At 41.3% G+C, this 18,897-nt stretch overlaps 1 protein-coding gene across 2 annotated transcripts; it reads left to right on the forward strand.

Moving 5' to 3' along the window:
• Positions 1–11: 11 nt before the first annotated feature.
• LOC135523791 (MBT domain-containing protein 1-like) lies at positions 12–18,680 on the forward strand. 2 transcript variants are annotated; one of them, XM_064950701.1, is made up of 17 exons: positions 13–267; positions 1,278–1,479; positions 1,803–1,936; positions 2,100–2,220; positions 2,381–2,463; positions 2,616–2,733; positions 2,933–3,067; positions 3,205–3,293; positions 5,802–6,027; positions 6,138–6,193; positions 6,313–6,417; positions 6,827–6,974; positions 7,199–7,281; positions 10,515–10,749; positions 12,439–12,510; positions 13,208–13,372; positions 13,873–18,680. In XM_064950701.1, exons 1-17 carry the CDS (start codon positions 247–249, stop codon positions 13,989–13,991), a joined length of 2,112 nt encoding a protein of 703 aa, XP_064806773.1. In that variant the 5' UTR covers positions 13–246; the 3' UTR covers positions 13,992–18,680. The 2 variants fall into 2 exon arrangements, with proteins under 2 accessions (XP_064806774.1, XP_064806773.1); XM_064950702.1 differs by lacking the exon at positions 13,208–13,372 and having other exon boundaries at positions 12–267.
• Positions 18,681–18,897: the final 217 nt, after the last annotated feature.

Genomic DNA, 18,897 nt, shown 5'->3' on the forward strand with positions numbered 1-18,897 from the left:
TACTTGACAATAGGGATTGTCTGTTTTGTTTTCTACAACTCTCGTTCAACTCTGACCAATCACAGCAAAGTGGGTTAAACTCGCGCGTGCGCTTTCGATACATTGTGTTTTTGTTGATATCCTGATATTTTCAGGCTCCGAGTTTAGCTTTCTGAAGCTAATAAACCTCCCCTTTTTTGGGGAGTTTTACTATTATAGCCAATTTAGACAATAATAAAATACAATAGCTAGCTTTATGAAGGGCTGATGGAGAACACAAGGAATTTGGTGAGTTAATTTCTCCGATATGGTCCGTCTGCTTCCGACTTGTTGTGTAGCGAGCTAGCTAACGTAGCTAGCTAACGTCGTTAGCTAGCTAGCGCCCCCCCCCCTCCCCTCGTTGTTATCAGATTGTAGTAAGAACAGCTGATTGAATCACCAAACATGATAGATAATATCCAATAGCCCTGATTTGGAAAGTGAATATATGGATGCTTTATTCGTTTTTTTTACACGATAAAGGTCTACTCGTTTATTGAAATAATGTATTGCAAGCGGTCTTGTAACTAGCCAACGTTAGCTAGCTAAGTCTGGCTAGCTAACTAACGCTATGGTAGAACTGGATTAACAAATATGCTAAGGCCTCAGCTCTCACATTCATTCTACACAAGTCGGTTAGTTACTTAGCCAGCTAAGTGTACTAACTAGAACATTATAAATAGCTAGCCAGTAACGTAGTGCGAAACAGATAATGGGGAAATCATTTTACAGTAACGTTACTGTCATATGCAGAAGAGGAAGTGTTAAATTAATGCAAACTCTGAGACGGCTTTGTAGTTGTATAGGAAGGTAATTGCTATTATGTATGTTAACTATGTGGCTAAGACGCAGTCATTGCTCAGTAAAACGTTATCTCATACTATTAACGTTAGCTCTATTGGTATGGATGTTGTTTCTCATCTCATTGATGCTGGTAGCCATGTACATATGCATAGCCATGTAACTATCTGTATCTGTCACATATCATTGCGACTGTTGAATCACATTGTTTACCATACCCAGTTTCCAAGTATACCAGTTTTCAAGACAATATTCTATTATGACTATGCCACAATAAAATATGTGGTTACGAAAGTTATAATTACTTACTTTTTGAAAGAAAAACCAAAGTCATGATAATGAATGATAGATCTCTTAGTCTATCTCTCCACAAAATCTAGCACAACATTATAGACTCACTCACACACCCTCTCACCGTACAGTTGGTGTCATTCACTCCCTCTCTCTGCTCCTTCCAGGCTGAGCGCACCCCGCGTTCGGAGCGTAAGCGTCAGGACTCGTTCGGTATGTTTGACGGGTACGACAGCTGCAGTGAGGAGAGCACCAGTAGCTCCAGCTCAGAGGACAGTGAGGACGAGGTGCCTTCCATCCCTGCCAGCCTGCCCATCATCAAGAACAATGGACAGGTTTACACCTATCCCGACGGCAAGGCTGGCATGGGTCAGTACGGACAAATATTGATATAGAATCTGAAGATATAGATCGAAATTGGTCAGGAATATCTATGAGTCAGTCAGTGTCACTCTGGGGTGATCGCACAAAGCAGGTTGGGGATTGGTGGATGGGGCTTGTGGAAGAGATTGTGAATTAAATGGCTGCCTGTAATTGAGGTTAGACTATAAGAGTGTGTATTGGCATGGATCCCGGCCTGCAACTGCGAAGAAGAAGAACTGATAAAATTATATATTACTTTGAATTAATTGGAATTTCCTGCTGTATTCTGAGTTTCCTGGGAATGTTTATGTGTTGCCTCTGTTCCACAGCCACCTGTGAGATGTGTGGGATGGTTGGGGTGCGAGACGCCTTCTACTCCAAAACGAAACGCTTCTGCAGCGTCTCCTGCTCTAGAAGTTATTCCTCCAACTCTAAAAAAGCCAGTATAATGGCTAGACTCCAGGTAACCATGATATGCCCAACTATGCTCTGCATTTTGGGCATATGAGAATGAGAGTATTTTCTTATATTTCCTTTGGAAATGCAAGAAAGCATCAGTAAAATTTGTGAACATATTTACCTATTTTCATTCTTTATTGTAATTGTTGTGTGCTTTTTACTCGAAGGGTAAACCACCTACGAAAAAGGCCAAGGTGTTACAGAAACAGCCTCTCATGGCGAAGTTGGCAGCTTACGCCCAGTACCAAGCAAGTCAACAACAACAAAACCTGGCTAAATCAAAAGCAGGTGAGTCCCACAGTAGACCAAACATACAGTCTCTCATATTGTAATGGAGAAGAATGACATTGAATGGAAAGTTATTTCAGTCAAAAGAATACACGTTCTCTGTATATATGACCCAGTATAGTGAACATGTGATGTTGACCTTGTTTCTTCTCCCCTACAGTAGTTCCTGTTGAATGCTTTGACTGGGGAAGATACATCTGTAGCAATAACCTGGTTGGAGCACCAGTCAGCTGCTTCAAGCACGTACGTTTAAACAATAGCCAGACATTCAAATGGTCTATTACAGATGCTAAGGTTATACATCTGTAAATCAACACTGTTTTGATCAAAACAATTGTCCCATGTGGGAAATAATATGAAGTTGTGTTAAATTGAAATATTTCTCTGTGACTTAGGTCCCTATGGGTATGTGCTGGGGAGACCTAGCTGAAGGAGTGAGGGTGGAGGTGCTCAACTCCGATACTAACCTCTCTACTAAAGTCTACTGGATAGCAGGGATTGTCAAACTTGCAGGTAAGAATACATCTAAACACATGGAGGATTTTATACAAATTGTACCTGGGGTACAATAGAAGTATTACGCAGCTTTTTGTCACTGATCAGACTATACTTGTATAAGGTATTCCTCTTAGAAGAATGCATGGTAATGAGGTTGTCACATGAAACATTCTGTTTTATCTGTTGTCTCTTTCTGTTTTGTTCTCTTCCCCAGGGTTCAAGGCTCTGCTGCGGTACGAGGGTTTTGACAACGACACCATCAGGGACTTCTGGTGTAACCTCTGCGTTCCAGAGATCCACCCCGTGGGGTGGTGCGCCTCCAGTGGGAAACCCCTCGTACCTCCCAAATGTAAACATCACTCTAATAAGGATCATAGTAATACGCTTTGAACTTGCCTTTGATAAACTGGTCACACAATCCCTAACAGAAGATGAAAAACCAGGTCGATAGACTGATGGTGGATATGTTTTTGTGTTCTCTCTCAGCGATACAGAATAAGTACTCTAACTGGAAAGCTTTTCTTGTGAAGCGACTCACTGGAGCCAAGACACTGCCACCAGACTTTGCTGCGAAGGTAAGATCTCATAATTACGAGCCGCAGAGGCAAGGATGATAGCCTAAGCACACCAGTATTTCTACTTGCACATCATCATCTGCACATCTATCACTCCAGTGTTAATTTGCTAAATTGTAATTACTTCGCTACTATGGTGTATTTATTGCCTTACCTCCTTACTCCATTTGCACACACTGTATGTAGATTTTTCTATTGTGTTATTGACTGTACTTTTGTTTATTCCATGTGAAACTCTGTTGTTGTTTTGTTGCACTGCTTTGCTTTATCTTGTCCAGGTCGCAGTTGTAAATGAGAACTTGTTCTCAACTGACCTACCTGGTTAAATAAAGGTTAAATGAAAAAATAGAGCTCTAAAAGCTCCCACTCTGAACCAGGGGTTGAAACCAGTTCAGGGAACAGAACCAAAAACTGGAAAATAATGTACATTTTTCAAGGAACAGGGAATGAAAGTGACCTCTACTGCTCCGGTACAAAGCCGTTATTCTTTTAAAGCACGAAACCGGTTTATAACGTTCTTCTTTTACATATAGTGCTTTCGGGAAGACCCCTTGACTTTTATTCAGACCCCTTGACTTTTTACACATTTTGTTAGGTTACAACCTTATTCTAAAATTGATTGTTGTTTTTTCCCCTCATTAATCTACACACAATACCCTATAATGACAAAGCAAAAAAGGTTTCAGAAATTGTTGCTAATATAAGAAATTAAATAATGAAATATCACATTTACGTAAGTTTTCAGACCCTTTACTCACTACTTTGTTGAAGCACATTGGCAGCGATTACAGCCTCGAGTCTTCTTGAGTATGACACTACGAGCTTGGCACACCTGTATTTGGAGGGTTTCTTCCGTTCTCTGCAGATGCTCTCATGCTCTGTCAGGTTGGATGGGGAGCAATGTTGCACAGCTATTTTAAGGTCTCCAGAAATGTTAGATCGGGTCCAATTCCGAACCCTGGCTTAGCCACTCAAGGACATTCAGAGACTTGTCCCGAAGCCACTTCTGCGTTGCCTTGGCTGTGTGCTTAGCGCCGTGGTCCTGTTGGAAGGTGAACCTTCGCCCCCCTGTAAGTCTTTAGGTGCCTTTTGGCAAACTCTAAGCGGGCTGTCATGTGCTTCCGTCTGGTCACGACCATAAAGGCCTGATTGGTGGAGTGCTGCAGAGATGGTTGTCCTTTCTCCACAGAGAAACTCTAGAGCTCTGTCAGAGTGACCATCAAGTTCTTGGTCATCTCCCTGACCAAGGCCCTCCTCCCCCGATTGCTCAGTTTGGCCGGGCAGCCAGCTCGAGGAAGAGTCTTGGTGGTTCCAAACTTCTTTCTTTTAAGACTGATGGAGGCCACTGTGTTCTTGGGGACCTTTAATGCTGCAGAATTCTTTTGGTACCCTTCCCCAGACCTGTGCCTCAACAAAATCCTGTCTCGGAGCTCTACAGACAATTCCTTCCACCTCATGGCTTGGTTTTTGCTCTGACGTGCACTGTCGGATCTTATATAGCCAGGTGTGTGCCTTTCCAAATCATGTCCAATCAATCAACAAACTCAAAGATGGTCAATGGAGACAGGATGCACCTGGGCTCAATTTCGAATCTCATAAGTAAAGGGTCTGAATACTTTTTTTTTTGTAATAAATTAGCAAAAATGTCTAAACCTGTTTTCACGTTGTCATTATGGGTTATTGTGTGTAGATTGATGAGGATTTTTATTTAGTCAATTTTAGAACAATGGCATTTTAGAACAATGAATACTTTCTGAAGGCACTGTATTTCCAGTCCCACAAAAAAAGAAAGAAATAAGGGCTTATGCAAGGCCTACTGACATACCAAGTGTGATTCACAAGATAAGGGGACAGAGATGTTTATTAGAGAAGAACAGATGAACTTTTTCCATGCTAGTTAAGGATAGTGTAGTTATCACATTTCACATTGGATTTATTAGCAACAAAAAGGCAATACGTGTTTTAGTTCTGGTGCCGCACTGCACACACAAGCTTGTTAGCTAGCTCTGGTCCAGTGTTATACCTACTCCGTTCAAAGTTCCTCCATAGAAGCCGCTCTTCCATAGATGGGCTATATTCTGTGGTCCTAATTCAGGTAATGCATGTCATAACAGGATTCCCAGCGCTTCAAGCCAAGCCTCCTCCTCCGCTCTCTCCCCAACCGCACAATTTCAGTCGTATCTCATACCCTACACTTGTCTGTCCATTACGTATGTGAACAACTAGCTTGCCCGCTCCATAGCAAGCTACTCTATCCGCATTGATTGGTCTAGTAATTTAATGAGCTAAATGTAAAAAAAAAAAAAAAAAAAAAATGGTCAATTTTCACAGGTTAAAAAAGGAACAGAAGGGAACGATATTTGTTTTGAACTGGTTCAGAATTGTATTTTTCTGGTCGGAACAGTGAGGAGAAGAAATGTGTGGTTCTGTTCAGAACGAAATAGTTAACAAAATTATTTTTTTCCAGTCCCTGCTCTAAACACCTTTCATTCCCCCCTCTCTAACCAGGTCCATGAGAACATGCAGTTCCCTTTTAAGAAGCTGATGCGAGTGGAGGTGGTGGATAAGACGCACCTGTGCCGAACTCGGGTGGCTCTGGTGGAGCAGGTGATCGGGGGAAGGCTGAGGCTTGTCTACGAGGAGAGCTCCGACGACTTCTGGTGTCACATGTACTCCCCGCTCATACACGCCATCGGATGGTCACGGAGCATCGGGCACCGCTTCAAACGATCCGGTCAGTCAAGTTGTTTGGGTAGTTAAGTTGTTAGTGAGTTAGGCCTAGTTAGTTAGTTGGTTACTCCAATGTGTTTGTTTTTTTGCTCTGACGACAATGATTCTTTTCAGATGTGTCAAAGAAAATCGATGGTCAGATGGACGCCCCCGCCCCGCTGTTTGCCAAGGTAATGTAATACGCCAAGTGCAGTTACAGTGGCCCAAGTCTTTGTGCCTCTGTGGTTTCTATTGATATTTTCCTATGTATGGATCCGGAATGAAGAATGTGTCTGTGATATCTCCTCAGGTGAAGGATGTGGACCAGAGTGGTGAATGGTTCAAGGACGGGATGAAACTAGAGGCCATTGACCCTCTAAACCTCTCAGCTATATGTGTAGCCACTGTAAGAAAGGTAACTGTCTCACCCCTCAGCTATATGTGTAGCCACTGTAAGAAAGGTAACTGTCTCACCCCTCAGCTATATATGTAGCCACTGTAAGAAAGGTAACTGTCTCACTCCTCAGCTATATGTGTAGCCACTGTCAGAAAGGTAATTCTCACCCCTCAGGTATATGTGTAGCCACTGTAAGAAGTTATGGCAACAGTTTGGATTGTTACCAATGGAGAACTTTCATAAAGGGCAAATTCAAGGGGCATTTACCCCAATCATACTTCTCCACTGTTGGTACCCCTGGATTGGGGATTCCATGTTATTTTCAGTAACCTGTTTCCGGTGTTGAGTTGTATACGTCTTGATGTTTGCTATATGTTTCAGGTGTTGAGTTGTATACATCTTGTCTTTATGTTTAATTGTGTCTCAGGTGTTGGCAGACGGGTACCTCATGATCGCCATCGACGGGTCGGAGGCAGCTGATGGCTCAGACTGGTTTTGCTACCACTCCACTTCTCCCTCCATCTTCCCTGCTGGCTTCTGTGGAATCAACAACATTGAACTCACGCCCCCTAGAGGTACATTTCTATAGCCCCTTTTCCTTTCACAGACTACAACATTACTTCACTCCGATTTTAATTTTCTTCATTCAACCATTGTTTATTTAATTAAGGATAGTCTCATTTAGATAAAAACTATTGGGACAAAGAGATACTAAGGTAGTTTTCCTTCCTCTTCCTTTCCTTCTCTCTGGTCGGGGGTTATATGTTAACCCAGCCTTACCACTGACTTTGCCCCACAGGGTACACTAAACTGCCATTTAAATGGTTTGACTACCTCAGAGAAACGAGTTCAATAGCCGCTCCTGTGAAGCTCTTTAACAAGGTAGGACTGATTCCTGACATCGTGGATTTGTTGTTTTGTTGTTTCGCCCGGTCCTATAGTTCTGTGTAATGACAAAGCGATGCCAACATGCGTTTTGTTCTTCTATGATCACATGAAATATACAAATAAAAAAAAATATGTTGATAGGTTTTGGTTGCATACATTGGGTATTATAAGTATTCACCCCCCCCTGGATTTTCCCCCACATTTTGTTGCATTACAAATGGGATTGAATTATGTCATTTGTGATCTTCACAAAATACTCCATAATGTCAAAGTGAAAAGAACATTCTACACATTTTCACAAATTAATTCAAACAAAATTACTAAAATATAGTAGTTTCGTAAGTATTCACCCCATTGTTTAGGCAAGCCTAAATTAGTTAAGGAGTAAAACTTGGTTAAACAAATCACATAAGTTACATGGACTCACTTTGTGTGAAATAATAGGCATGACATTATTTCAACTACAAAGACCAGGGAGCTTTTCAAAAGTCTCAAAGAAGGTCAGTGATTGGTAGATGGGTAACAATAGCAAATCAGACATCGAATGTCACTTTAAGCATGGTCAAGTTAATAATTATACCGTGGATGATGTATTAAACCACTCAGACACATCAAAGACACAGTTGTTCTTCTGAACTGAGGTGCAGGACAGGAAGGAAAATGCTCAGGGATGTCACCATGAGGCCATTGGTGATTTTAAAACAGCTACAGAGTTCAATGGCTGCAATAGGAGGAAACTGATGAGGATAAAAAACATTGTTGTGACGCCTCAATAATGACCAAAAAGATATATACTGAATATGCATCCTGAAAGCAACAGGGCACTAAAGCAATATTGCAAAAAAACAAAACGGCAAAGGAATACACTTTTTGGCTGAAATGGTGGTGGCTGCATCATGGTGTTTGATATCAGCAAAGACTGTTTCAGGATAAAAAGAAACAGGATGTAGCTAAGCACAGCTAAAATCCTAGAGGAAACCTGCTTCAGTCTGCTTTACACCAGACACTGGATGAGGAATTTACATTTCAGCAGGACAATAACATAAAACACAAGTCCAAATCTACACTGGAGTTGCTTACTATGAAGACAGTGAATGTTCCCGAGGAGCCAAGTTAAAGTTAAATCTGCTTGAGAATCTATGGCGAGACTTAAAATCACTGTCTAGTCATGAGTCCCAACACCTTGACAGATCTCATAGGGGGATTTCCACATGAGTTAAGCAAGCGTAAATGGAATGTAAATCCCTTAATGCACTTTTCTCTCTCCACGTATTCTGACCTTGAACTTAAGCATGAGGATAGCCTGCTATTCACCCGCTATTCGTTTGGGGTGGAGATCAGATAAATGAAGGTGTGGCGGAGGTGTCTACAGATACGCCGTATTCTGACCTTGACTTAATTTACCAATATTTCCACCACCTTTATGCACAAGGAAACCATGAGCGGCAGGGTAGCCTAGTGGTTAGAGCGTTGGACCAGTAACCGAAAGGTCGCAAGTTCGAGTCCCCGAGCTGACAAGGTACAAATCTGTCGTTCTACCCCTGAACAGGCAGTTAACCCACTAGGCCGTCATTGAAAATAAGAATTTGTTCTTAACTGACTTGCCTAGTAAAATAAAGGTAAAATTAAAAAATTAAAATGAATAAGGTGTAGCGAACCTGCCGGTTCCAAGTGAGAAAAAAAACATGTACTTCATTTTCCTCTGAAAGAAGTAACACCGTTTTCTATGCACTGTAATGTACAACTTGATAAGAGCTAGGTTAAATGAGTAATCAGTTTGGATAAGGGAATTGTAAAATAAATATTTGACCTTATGATCGCTGGAGACACGTGAAACCAGTCATATGGCAGCAAACTGAAGCATATCAACATATCTTTCCCGCTGTAAAGTTGATGAAATACTGTAGAATTTAAATTGTACAGCCTTTTAACTGGCATCCAGGGATGTGCCCTCGAATGTCTTAATTACAGGCTACCCCGACTTTCTCTGTTTCCTGATTCTAATCATGTTAAATATTAGTCACTATTAGTAGGACTAATAACCACATATATTCAACTGCCAATTTACTGTTGGTTCCCTTCAGTTAGTCTACGTTATCATTTAATTTAATTAGATTGTTTCGTTTACTTTCATTTGCTTCCTCTGTAAACATCGTCACGGCTGTGTGATTTTTATTTTTTATTGCTGAGGATCATTAGTAACAGTTGATAGTATAAGAAAAAAAGACATGCAAGCTAATTTAAATCAGAGCGCAGGCCAAGCCGTAACAGTGTGGTATAATACCCTGTTGGCTGTGTCATCACACAGTTCCATGGTTAGTGCAGGCAATAAATGAGGAGGCATTAAACGAGGAGGGTATAGCCTAACATTATACACTATTCTCACCTATTATAATCCCTATTATCATTTGACGCAATTTTCTGTATGAATCAAACCTCATTTTTTTCTTCTTTCGTGTGTAAAGTCTCTCCAAACCAGATTCATAAATACTTTCCTTAACTTTAAATAATCGAAAATAACCTTAAAAATGAAATGTAGATGAATATGCATTTATTTAGATGGCTTTCTTTCATTGACCCCTAATATTCTGAACCTGCTTTCTCTGTATATTCTAGTCTGTCGACAAAAGGTACAACGTATTTAAAGGGATGTCTTAAGATAAATGTACTGAAAACCCTATTTGAATGAAAACTCCACGAGGAAATCTGTTGGCCAGCAAGCGGGAGGGTTTTCAGCGGTTGTATGAAGTTTATTCAGAGCGTGCAAGGTAGCCACACCCGCAGAGCATGTTCCGTGACTGAATAAAGTAAGTCTGAATACTAAATAGTGAGAAGACTGTAGGAAAGGCATAAATTCCTAGGTCTTTGTAACACAATGGGGCGGCAGGGTAGCCTAGTGGTTAGAGCGTTGGACTAGCAACCGCAAGGTTGTGAGTTCAAACCCCAGAGCTGACAAGGTACAAATCTGTCGTTCTGCCCCTGTTCCCAGGCCGTCATTGAAAATAAGAATGTGTTCTTAACTGACTTGCCTGGTTAAATAAAGGTAAAATTAAAATTAAAAAAACAATAAAATGTGAAGGAATCCAAGGGGGGTACTTACAATACCCACTGTACATCTTTGTTGTAAGAAAGTGCTTCAAAATTGTAATGGAAAAAACACTGGATTGAGCATTTAACCTAAGAATATCTCTCCTCCTTGCCTCCGCTATCTTGTTGCCCCTGCCCAGGATGTTCCAAACCACGGTTTCCGCCAGGGCATGAAGCTGGAGGCCGTGGACCTGATGGATCCCAGGCTGGTGTGTGTTGCCACAGTGACTCGGATCGTCCACCGCCTGTTGCGCATCCACTTTGACGGCTGGGAGGATGAGTACGACCAATGGGTGGACTGCCAATCACCTGACCTCTACCCTGTGGGCTGGTGTCAGCTGACCGGCTACCAGCTACAGCCCCCCGCCGCACAGAGTGAGATCAAGCGCTATAGTTCTACCCAAATATAACACACTAACATGCTCAGACATAAACCAACCTCTACCCTTAGGTTCTCGTTGATGGATTGGATTAGGTTCCAGTGATATGTTGCCAATTACTCAATAACATTCCATTGGAGTCCCAAATTGGGTTTAGTATTTTCCTTCCCAGGAAAACTGCAAACACACCTGGGGCATCCCGGTGTTCCTGTTCAAACCAGAAATGCTATTTATTCTCTAGAGTCTATGGGGAAGGGGGTCTTTAGTACCAATTCCCACAGGAACGCATTGAATAACACATTCATAAATGGCAAAATAGATCATAAGGTTTTGAAGTGTCTGTCCTATATCTAGGAGACATAAAGCTCAGGAAATATTTTAGTATTTTTTTGACACATTTAACCCCTTTTTCTGGGGGTAGGCACAAAACTCCATACTTCCAAAAGTACCAGTTACCTTCAGTCGAGTCCCATCGTAGAGCAAAACGGAGAACACCATCGCGTTCACGAGAATCTCCCCTCTCCACACCAATTTTTTTTTTTCCCCGGATGTCTCATGATCTGACAAACACCGCTGTTGCTCGGCCGCCTTTCACCGCAGATGCGGAAGGCCACTGTTGGCGGATGCGGTGGATCGAGACGCAGCTCTTGCAAAAAAAACCAACACATCTCTAGCTTAAAAGAACATGTAATACCAGTGAAAAAATCTGACCTGATAATACACTGTAAATGGAGAAATATATACACGTGAATATAATGGTGTCTTTATGTACTGTATTTGTTGCCATTTAATAACTCAGAAGTTCTCTGTCACCGCCCTATTACGTTGATGAAGCACTGCTGGCCGACTGGTGAAATATTATACGGTTACCTTTGGCTGAAATATGTCAGCTTGTTTGTCCTTTTCTCTCCCCTTCCACTTGGCTATCAGGGGGAATTTGGGAGGGTTGTGGCTGTTTTTACTCAATGCTAACCAACTTATTGTGGTGACTTTGTTACAGGGAATAAATATGATTCGCCGCTGAACAAACAAATGAGCAAGTAGAGGAGATTCAACACTATGCATAGTGGAGTGGTTGATCAATTTCTGGCAAATTTGACTCGTAAGCCCTGTGCTCCCGCTTTTTAAGTTTTAACATCATGGAACGATGTTATAAATGTCTTTCAGACCCAGTGTAGCTGCTGTTTTGTTAGCAGTGAGTAGACTAGCACATGTTGAACCTCTGCCAGTGTCACACAGCTAGTTTGGAGATTTGTGAATGTAAGATGGAGATTTTCGACTGTAATGAGAGGTCGCATGTAACCAACACATGATAGTCAGCGATTACATTTCTAAAAGCCAAGTGTTTTTTTAAATTGGGGACTTTATGTTGAGTGAATATGGTACGCTGCTAGCGTTGTGATGACTGGTTTGATTTATGAGAGTAGGTATGTCCGTTTCATGCAGCTATTTGGACGTACGTGTTTAATATTTTTGCGTTAGTGAGACATAGAGTTAGTATATTATTGGTCCACGGTACCTTTCATTTTCTTTCTCAGGAAACCTGAAGGAGCTTGGTCGGGAAATCTCGGGATACCGGTTACCGGTTTTACACCCTAGTCCCAAACTAACAGGCAGAAATGTACCTTTGTGTCAGTAAAACAATAGACAACTGTTTATTTACTGCTAATTTATGTTATTTCAGTGGCCAGAGAAATCCCACCTGCTGTACCGAAGCAGAAGAAGAAAGCCCAACAGTACAAAGGCCAAAAGAAGAGTGAGTTATCACTTCTTTCCTCTTTTCTTCCTTCCGTTGGTCCACACTCTGGTGGGGTCAATCGATCTAACCTTTCTCTTATCGATTAGTTTTTTTCTTTCTTGTCTGTTCCTTGGGTTCTGATTGGTTGGCATGAGTCACATGAAAGGAAAATGTGGCACTCTGGGTAAAAGCCAAAGATGTGGGGAACGTGCTTGTAACACCAGGTGTGATGATCCAAACACAGCTTGTTTTACACCTCAGGGAGTGGTTTAGCGCGGATATGTGTAGACACGATCACACACACCACCAACTCTAGCTGATTTACTTGAGTCTGGCTTACCTGGTAGCTTACCTGGGGTGTATTCAGAATATGTACGGTTCTATAACATTTCATAATGGAACAGAGATCATTCTTGGAACCGTTTGAAAGGTTTTGCAACGGAATAATTCATTGGGGCCTGGTGATTCGTGTTTTGAAATATTATATGAAAGGACTTGGAATATGTACATAATCTCATTAAAGCATGGAGTTGTCTAGGCCTTTGCCTAATACACACAATATTATCTATGATGAATAAATGAATGCATTTACTAGATTTTTCAAAATGCATATAAAGCAACACTGTGCAACCAAACATTCAAATCTATACTGTTGGGAGCGCTAGCATCCTGAAAACACCCCTGGTAGCTTACCTGAGTCTGACTTGGTGTCTAGAGCGGAAGATTCCGGTTGGTCGACGGCCCTTCAGTCAGGCAGGCAGGAGGAGGAGCCTATCAGGGGAGGAGGAAGAGCAGAGTCCGCCCCCTTACTCCAGCCAGGGCCCCACTATGGTCCCCCGGCCCCGCACCCACCACCACCACCACCACACCCACAAACCAGGTAACACACTAACAATGAATAACAACTGAGACCTCCACACAGACTGAGGGTGGTAACAGGGGCCAGTCCTCATCCACTCTAGGTCCTGACCTTCATGTGTGATCGCTGTGTGTCGGATACAACTGCAGGAAAGAAAAATCTATTTGATCTATTTCTGTGTCATGTTATTGCAGTGAAAGTGTTAATGTGAAAAATGTAATTTTCTCCTCCCACCTCATGATGCGTATTAGGTGAGCAAAAGTGGTAATATGATTTACTGTGTATGTCTGTTCGTATTACTGGAACTGCAGGCTCAAATGGAAGGCTAGGTATTAAGTCAGCTGTTCCTGTGTTGCAAAGGGTTTTGTGAATAAAAATTGTTTTGCTTTTTTGTTCTCTTGGGAGTTGAATAATGAATGCCCTGTCTTGGGATGCTGGAAAGAGTTTTGCCTATAATTTTGAGATTCATCAAACCCTCAATTTGGCTAACGCTCTCTCCCCCTCTCTCTCCCGCTCTCCAGAGTCTCTGCTGCGTCTGAAGGAGGAGCCGGCTGAGGTGGATGAGTTCACCTTCTCCCAGGGCATCTCAGATCAGGAGAGCAACGGCTCGGGCAGCTACTACATCAAACAGGAGCCCTGATGATCCGGGGGACAGGGGCCTCGGGCTAGGCCTGGGAGGCCAGGGGCAACCTCTTACACCCCCCCTCAACTAGGATAAGACATCTTTAAACCAAGACGAGAACAACAGGGCAGGGAGCATGGAGTGCTCAAAAAAAAAAAACATATCCAGAGATGCCAGTTTCTTACACCCCAATCAGGAGAGAATGCTACTGGGGTACAAAACACTGAGTGACTTCACGCCCTGAAACCCCAACCCTCACCCACAAATTAAGCTACTTGGGGCTCCCCAAAACCACGCAGGGGCGAGTACCCTTCTGAGCAGCTACAGCCTCAAACCCTGGCGCTCTGATACAGTCACTGAGACAGACATACCATATGAACAAGGCTAACGGGTAACTGGACACTTCCCAAAGCCACCGGCCCAGAAGAGGTCTCTTATGATACCTGGACAATCTGATTTAAAATCCCAATTCCCTGGATGATTGGATACGACTGTGGCTCTCCATCTCTTCCTCCATAAATGCATCTATCTAGGGGGCATTGGAGGTCTGGATGCCCAGAAACAGAAGCCTCTCTTTTGGGTAGTCTCTCTCCCCCACCCTGCTAGGCAGGATCTCTGACTCAAAACGTGGGGCCCAAACACACAGTCACCTGGACTAACTGTGACAGATATTTCTGAGCCAGGCCTTGGTTTATTTCTTTCAGGTAAGAAGGCTAGCCGCACATGGCGGGATTTAATTTCACTCGGTCTTGAGAAGGGAGGGAACAAGTTGTATAAAGCAGGATGATTATTATTTTTCAAACATTTTGCCAGGTGGACTTGCTTTTTATTTGTTAATAGTACTTGAAGTTTTCAGTTGATATTTGTAAAGTTTCTGTTTTTTGTTTGTTTTTGCCCTTTAAATTGGAGGGTTGTTGTTATTTTGACTTCAACTCTGATTTGTTATCAACCTCTCTTTTGGGGGGGGAGGAGATACTGTCGGGAGTGGTGTAGATATTATGAGGATACATATTCATAGATGTGACTGTTCAATATAGAACTATATAGATATTAAGAATTGTGATTTGACGAGAGTGGGTTTTGAATAGATGTTGTATAAATCCGAAACCTTGCTGGTGTGATAGGACTGACACTCTCAAACCTAGATGGTGTTTGTGTCTTAATAGGGTAACTTGCGTACTACTTAGTATTGGCTATGCATACTAGGTAGTGCTAATGTGTCTATTGGGATACACTAGATAAACACTGTCACAGATTGCACTACAGGAACAAACAACCAGTCTCTTTGGGTTGTTGGAACCACCCTTTACCATGTCAGCAGCTTTAGAATAGAAGGACCGGACTTAGCTAACGTTTGCATCTGTTTTTTTCAAGTACAGGATACAACTCCAGAAACAAAGCTAAACCATGATATACTCTTTATTTTACTCTACCATATTGTCATAACCTATTTTCCTCGAAGAAAACAAGTGTAAACTTAGTAAGTCTGGCCCTAAAAGACAGAAATGATTTTAGTAATCAAGCAGTTTAATCCTAAAATGATGTTGTAAAGCAGGCAGAAAAACAATGTAGGCTCCATTTCATGGATGACTTCCGAGATATGCAAAACCGGTCATTTTATTTCAGTGGTGTTTTTCCTCTTGTGTATGGGTAGTTCTTTATTTCAGAGCCATATTGATGCGTACTGGTTAAGTATTCAACCGAGCCACTGGATAACACCTTTATTGTTCGTGTTAATGTCTTTTATTAAACACGGCTTTGTTGATAGTCTGTACGTACATAAAACCAATGGGATCAGATTGGAGTAGGCTATAGCAGGAGAACCTTTCCCATTGGCTTCTTTATTCACCAATTAGAGGGCATACATTTTTATAAGATTCCTGATTGGTTGGAGGAGATCCTCCTGAATTCCTGAATCTGCTTGTGTGTTGTAGCTGGTACTGAGTGGTGACGCATCTGTATCTAGACTTAATTTCTATCTTTGTACTACCTCTTGGTGAGCTTGGCAGTCAAATAGAGACAGGGTTGGGGCTCATTGTGAATTCCTAATGGGGTCTCAAATTTGAAATGCAGGTTTGGGCAACTTGACATACCATATGCAAATAAAATAATTATATCCTCATATGTTTGACTTTAAGACTAGACCGCAAACACCCGATATTTCTAACATAGCACATTTGAGGTAGTCCTCGAAATGGAATAATATGCAATAATGTTTTCTGTATTATTTTGCTATGTCACATCCATGAACTATAACACCCTAAAGTGATATTAAGATGCATAAAATATATTATACTTACATCAGTTTACCTAAATTCTATTGCATAACTGTGACAACTGTGAGCTATGGTCTATAATCAGAATAGAATAGTTAGGTTTGTTAGAACCACACGCTATATACACTGAGTGTACAAAACCTTAAGGACACCGTCCTAATACTGTTGTTGCCCCCACCCCAACAAACCAGTGTGCCTGGTACCTACTACAATACCCGTTCAAAGGCAATTAAATATTTTGTCTTGCCCATTCACCCTCTGAATGGCACACATACACAATCAATCCATGTCTCAAGGCTTAAAAATCCTTCCTTAACCTGTCTGCTCCCCTTCATCTACAGTGATTTGAAGTGGATTTAACAAGTGACATCAATAAGGGATCATAGCGTTCACCTGGTCAGTCTGTCATAGAAAGAGCAGGTGTCCATAATGCTTTGTACACTCCGTGTCGAAATAGACTAGTACAGAAAAATGGGTCTTGCTCAGTGATCGTCGCAGTTGTGAAATTAGCTATAATCTCTCTATACCAGTAAGGTTGACGATTAACTTCTCAGGAAATGTTTGCTTTTTCTTGTCTTCAAGGGTCAAGCAAAGCACATTACGGTTAAAATCAAACAGAACGACATTGCGTAAAGTTACTTAGAGAAAAGTCTTAATGGAACAACTTGCTCACATTGTTTCTTCTTGTCCGTGTCTGAATGTTGATTTCTCCCGTTTTTGATATGGTTTCTTGTGTTCAGTGATTTACTGTTCAGTTGGTTGGTAAGGTATTTTATATAAACCATTCATGTCCTAATGTTCTAACAGTAACAATTAAGATCCCTTGGATCAGCTTTCAGTTTGACGCCGTGCTTTGTGTAGATAGGTATGTGTTACCCTCGTTGTTTCCATGTGGTGTTCTTTTTCCAAGGGATGTATAGTTTCATAGTTTCTGCCAATATGCATTTCCTCACTCTGTTGATTTATGATTGAATTGTTCATCATATTAATTAAGGTTATACACACAATGTCCAGCAGAGCAATAAAATGTCGTGTCTCTTTATACCCTTATGTGTAAAAGGTTTGGAGTTCAGGATTTGCTTTTTTGTTTGTGATTCACTTTATGAAATTCGATCTGGCACAGACTTTGACTAACTAGATGAGAACGAAGAAAGCATTAAAAGGATGATGGTCATCTTAACCAATTTACTGACCAAATTACATTATCACCGTACGGAAAATAATGACACTGCTGTTTATAGACTAATTTTGCTGCTACTTTCCAAATAACCCAAATGATTCCTAACGCACAAACACCGCAAACCTTTTCTGCATTTTGAAGGTTTCTACTTTTTCAGTGATACTATGCCTCTTTCTTTATTCTTAGAAATGTATGTAAGAATATCCCAATATCACCTAGAAGCCCAATCCAAAGTCAACACCTTGCCTCTCCATCTAGTCACTTCTGAATCCTTAGATATCTGAAAGAACAGGTTGCATATAAGCAATATGACATTATAGGCTCACATCTATCCGGTCTGTTCAGATATACAAGGGGCAATTCAGGAAGTGTGTAGATCTGAGGGGCTGATTTGGGAGTGGGTGCACTGATCAATCAAGTTAAGAGTGCATGCAGAATAGTGAGGTCTTTCTGTGGTCCTGTACTGAGCTTTTGTTGTTGTTGCTGTTATGGTCTTTGGTCGTGCTACCGCCCACTAAATCGACCTCTAGCACCTAACCCAAAGTATCACCTACAGATCTGAAAGGATTTGATAGGTATGAGAAACATGGAAATACCTCCATTTTGCCCTTTTGGTAAGCTTGGTGGAATTTGAGCCATATTGCTGACACCTATCCAAATCTTTTCAGGCTCAAACATGGTTTCTCGTGGTGGTAGGGGCTAGGGAGTCTATCTAGAATGTGGTGTCTGTTCATTGAATACTAACACGGGTCTCTTTTTGTATGCGACAAACCCTCTATATTCAGCCATTATATCATGGTGCTACATATATTTGATAACGTGATTATTAGTTATTTTATTGGAGAAATAATTCTCAATTGTAATTATGAATTGAGGGGCTTAAGTTGCGTTTTTGATTTATTTTGGATACAAATAACAATGGTTTGTTAAGATTGTTGAAATTATTAACACTGGCCCTTGTAATACATATTAAGTTGCAGTGTAGGGTTTGTACATTTTTTGATAGTGTGTCTATAAAAATGAGATTTCCTTTCATCATTATGGTAATTTTGTGCTGTGATCAAAGTTTGATAGACAATTCCTTGAATTTGTAAATATATCAAATGTTTGGGGACAATATTGGTTGTGTTATTGGTTTCTTTGTTTACAATCATTGCAAACGGTTTCCGCATGGCTGTGAAAAGGTCTATCTGTTAGTGATTTTTGTAAGAACTAACTTTTTACACTGAATAAAATGATACTTATAAATTACTATATTTGTTGATGCAGATTTTTTCCAATCTTTGTAGTTAAGATTTCCCTTCACTAGAACTAAGGGGCCTCGTCCGGACCATGAAAAACAGGCACACAACATTATTCCTCCTCCACCAAACTTTACAGTTGGCTCTATGCATTGGCTGCTGGTAGCATTCTCCTGGTGTCCGCCAAACCCAGATTCATCTGTTAGACTGCCAGATGGTGAAGCGGG

Source organism: Oncorhynchus masou, chromosome 31, assembly GCF_036934945.1.
Source record: "Oncorhynchus masou masou isolate Uvic2021 chromosome 31, UVic_Omas_1.1, whole genome shotgun sequence".
NCBI lineage: Eukaryota > Metazoa > Chordata > Actinopteri > Salmoniformes > Salmonidae > Oncorhynchus > Oncorhynchus masou.

What these genes read in the sequence shown, in the direction of transcription:
- LOC135523791 (XM_064950701.1), top strand. Translation starts at nt 247, where the DNA reads ATGGAGAACACAAGGAATTTG. An exon ending in GTATAATGGCTAGACTCCAG is followed by an intron (nt 1,937 to 2,099) that starts GTAACCATGATA and finishes TTTTACTCGAAG; the next exon opens with GGTAAACCACCTACGAAAAA. An exon ending in CCTGGCTAAATCAAAAGCAG is followed by an intron (nt 2,221 to 2,380) that starts GTGAGTCCCACA and finishes TCTCCCCTACAG; the next exon opens with TAGTTCCTGTTGAATGCTTT.